The following is a 3,918-nucleotide window of genomic DNA, read 5'->3' on the forward strand; positions in this document are numbered from 1 at the left end:
GCTATTTAGTGTTACTCTCGTTAAATAAAGTCATTATTATTATCATTATTATTAGGTGCAAAGTTTCTTTGGCTAATTAGACCTACTGATTTGTTTTGGCTGTTTTTTTTGGTTGCCTTCGCCGCTTAGCATTACACTATTTTACATTTTATATTTTGTCTGAGTAAACTATATATATATTAACGAGAGCTTCGCTTTTAGCCCTGGCCAAATCTATTTATTAGTACAAGAACAGGAAACTGCATATAAGAGCTATGATGCCTTTAAATTCTAGAGATGACAACAAATGCTGTCTTCATCTTAGTTTGGTTTCATTGCGTTCGGCCCTAACTAATACCTCTATTGGTCCAATGAGACCAAAATCTGCAATTTATACTCCTAAGCGAGGAGAAGCTATGTACATTGTCTACTAGGTGCCTCGGGCCGTCTGTATCTGCTCAAAATGTGCAATTTTCTACCGAATTTACAAAAGGCAAATTGGACAGATTGTTTCTTGCACTGACGTTCTGAAAAGACTGACTAGTAGTGATGTCCAAGCAGAATTAGCCGAATTTTGGGGAGTAAAAGTAGAGAGAAAAATTTAATAAATAGCTCATGAATAAAATGCGCGGGAAATGTCTTCATTTGTGTGGAATAACTAGGGTATAATAAAACATCAACTTGTTAAAACTGCAAAACGATTCGAGGCTTGTCATAATCACGCGTTCAAAGCACAATTGTGAGTAGTCATAGAGGGTCAGAATTAAGCCCCGTTGGTGGATAGGTAAGGATAGTTTAGGGACAGCTAAGGATAGTTTAGGGACAGTCTATGACGTCACGTGACGTGCGTTCCTCCATACTAATAAGGGTCTCCCCACATACTAATAACTGTCTTCCTGCGTACTAATTTAGTGCCTTCCTCCATATATAATTATATGCTCTTAAATGTTACATTGTTTTTGTTCTCATTTAAAGCTGTATTTCTGCAACATATGTAGTGTCTCGTTCTGAATTTGATGGTAGTCATTGATTAAAGTCTGTTCGTCATAAATTTTGAATCAAGCAGTCTGTTACAGCGAATATAACTGGCACAATTGTGTTTTGAACGCGTGATTCTTACAAGCCTTGAATCGTTTTGACAAGCTGACCTGTTAGCAGTCCCTAGTTATTCCACATAAATTAAGACATGCTTCGTGATCCTTTCGTTCTGTTTTGACATGTTGATATTTTAACATGCCCTAATTCTTCTACCTAAATTAAGGTAGAAAAGGTAAGGTTATTTCCCTTGCGTTTTATTCATGAGCTATTTATTAAATTTCACTCTCTACTTTTACTCCCCAAAAATTCGGCTGATTCTGCTTGGACATCACTACTCTGACTAGGAGTCCAACCTAACTTTGCGGCTTCCCAAACATCGCTTCTAAGCCTTTCCTTGTCAACTTATATCCATCTGTTTTTTTAAGTTCCTCGAGAGTAAGGACATTATCCTCATCACTTTCCTCAGAGTCCTCCTGCGAACCAAAAAAGTAATCGAATAATCAAAACTACAAACGAAGAAGCAGTACCTTTTTATAGTACTGTTTGTAATAGTGTTTTTTATAGCACTGTACTGTTAATATTCACTTTCATTCAGTTTTGTTAAACAGAGTACTGGGGTACCAGCTCCAATACAAACTGACTTACAAGATCCAAGTTTTGAGGTAGTTACCAACCATGTGACATGTGACACTAAGGAAGTTCAAAAGCTACTTATGCTAATAAGTCTTGTGGAGTTGATAAAATACCTGCTCGTTTACTTAAAGAGACTGCTGACACATCTGCAATTCCTCTGAGTATGCTCTTCAATTTATCGTTCAAACAGGGACGCCTACCTAAATTATGGAAATCAGCTAATATTGCACCCATTCATAAGGATGGTGATCGAGAGCCAGTAGAAAATTATAGAGGCATTTCACTCTTAACTATCTCTGGGAAACGCCAGGAGAGAATTGTGTACAATGCTATTTATGATCAAATTATTGGATTCATACATGATTCTCATCACGGGTTCCTCACTGGTCGTTCCTGCACTACTCAACTACTCTTAGTACATCATGATTGGTTCAAAGTCTTGGACAAGAGAGGTCAAGTGGATGTAGTATTTAGAGACTTTTCAAAGGCTTTTGACCTTGTCTGTCATAATATTCTATTAACCAAACTTTACAAATATGGTGTCGATGGAGACTTGCTAAATTGGTGTAGAGATTATTTAACAGAACGTCAACAGCGTGTTGTAGTGAAAGGAGAGGCTTCCGACTGGTTAACCGTAACCTCTGGTGTCCGACAAGGTTCTTTGTTGGGACCATTATTCTTCATAGTCTACATCAACGATTTACCGGGGGTAATTAGTAAGGACAGTTCAATTGCTCTGTATGCTGATGACAGTAAAATGTATAGGGTTATTAGTGCTCAAGAAAATCTGTCTACTTTTCAAAGTGACATAGACAAAATTTCAGATTGGTGTAAGATGAATAAGATGAGAATTGATACCAAGAAATGTAAGATCATGCGAATAACAAGGAAAAAGTCACCATTAGTTGGGGAGTATAATATTGAAGGTCAACCTTTGGAAAGTGTTGATATGTATAAAGATTTAGGATTATTTACTACTAGTAATCTTTCATGGAACCAACACGTAGATAAAATAACTGCTAAGGCTAATAGGGTTTTAGGGTTGGTTAAGAGGACTTGTAGGGACTTAAAGGATATTGATACCATGAACACACTTTATTGTAGTCTTGTGAGACCTTTATTAGAATATTCATGCGAAACTTGGAACCCTCATACTAAACGTAACATTGATAAACTGGAGGCTGTTCAGCGAAGAGCTACCAGATGGATCACTAGGTCTGATGATGATTATGATACTAGACTATCTAAGCTAAAATTGTTGTCATTATCTAATAGGAGGTTCACTAGAGATGTTACATTTTTTTTTAATGTAATTAATGGACATTATGATATTGACATTTCAAATGAGCTCATTTTTTGTAAGGACAGAAATACAGGTTATAACTTTAGGAAAAATGACACACAGGACCTTGTTCCAAATTTTAGTAGAACTGATGGTTTTAAATATAGTTTTTTTAACCGTGTTGTAGATGAATGGAATGGTTTACCCAATCATATTAGAGAGTAAAAAACAGTATTGCAACTTTTAAAAGAAATGTGTTAAGCTTTATTAAGGATAACTAGAACATTTATATTTCTATTTGTATATATTTTTCTTATATGTTAATTAGTGGGGGCATCCCTAGTATGGCGCATTGGTGCTTTTGGTTGTCTCCTTCTCCACAACTTTTTGTTTGTTTGTTTGTTTGTTTGTTAAAGTAGTGTTAGCTTATTTCATTTCATTGTTTGCTTGTTATGCAGTGGAGTGAATCTGTAATAAATATAAATGTAAATAAGTTTCAATGACTATATTTAAAATGATGGCGTTAAATAATAAAAACAGAAAGCTAAAATCGCTCTTTCACGGCGCAATCTTCGTGTAGTAACACATAATAATAATTATAGTAAAAAATTTGTTGGTTTTATGGAGCTTTACCATGTTATAGGTAAATTGAGCTTACAATTACCTTGTATCGTGAAGCCTAATGAAGGAATACAACAATATCGAGTGCTTGTTAATGTATAGCATTGGAGAGACAGCTGAACTCCCACTCCCATGCGTGACTAGTATTCACTTCACTCCTCCCCCACCCTTGCAATTTCTAGTGTTACAATAAACACCCGCTAATAAGAACCCGTGCATTAAGAACTTCCTGGCAGAAATTTGCCACTTTAATACCCAATAATATAAGAACCCGTTTCGCCAAGCAAGATCAATAAACAATTTAATCAACGATTGTAACTTTGAGATTTTATCGAATTGTAAATTTATGTATAACGAGAACATAC

The 3,918-nt window shown here is 35.6% G+C and overlaps 1 protein-coding gene across 1 annotated transcript in view; it reads right to left on the reverse strand.

Moving 5' to 3' along the window:
- Window positions 1-1,354: 1,354 nt before the first annotated feature.
- The window catches only part of LOC140947766 (uncharacterized), a 31,461-nt gene continuing 28,897 nt past the window's right edge, over window positions 1,355-3,918 (reverse strand). Inside the window, exon 4 of the mRNA XM_073396953.1 lies at window positions 1,355-1,490. Within this exon, the coding sequence (XP_073253054.1) occupies window positions 1,371-1,490 (120 nt within the window). The 3' untranslated portion in view covers window positions 1,355-1,370. The remainder of the gene's footprint in view (window positions 1,491-3,918) is intronic.

The sequence above is a fragment of the Porites lutea genome, chromosome 9 (assembly GCF_958299795.1).
Source record: "Porites lutea chromosome 9, jaPorLute2.1, whole genome shotgun sequence".
Classification (NCBI taxonomy): Eukaryota; Metazoa; Cnidaria; class Anthozoa; order Scleractinia; family Poritidae; genus Porites; species Porites lutea.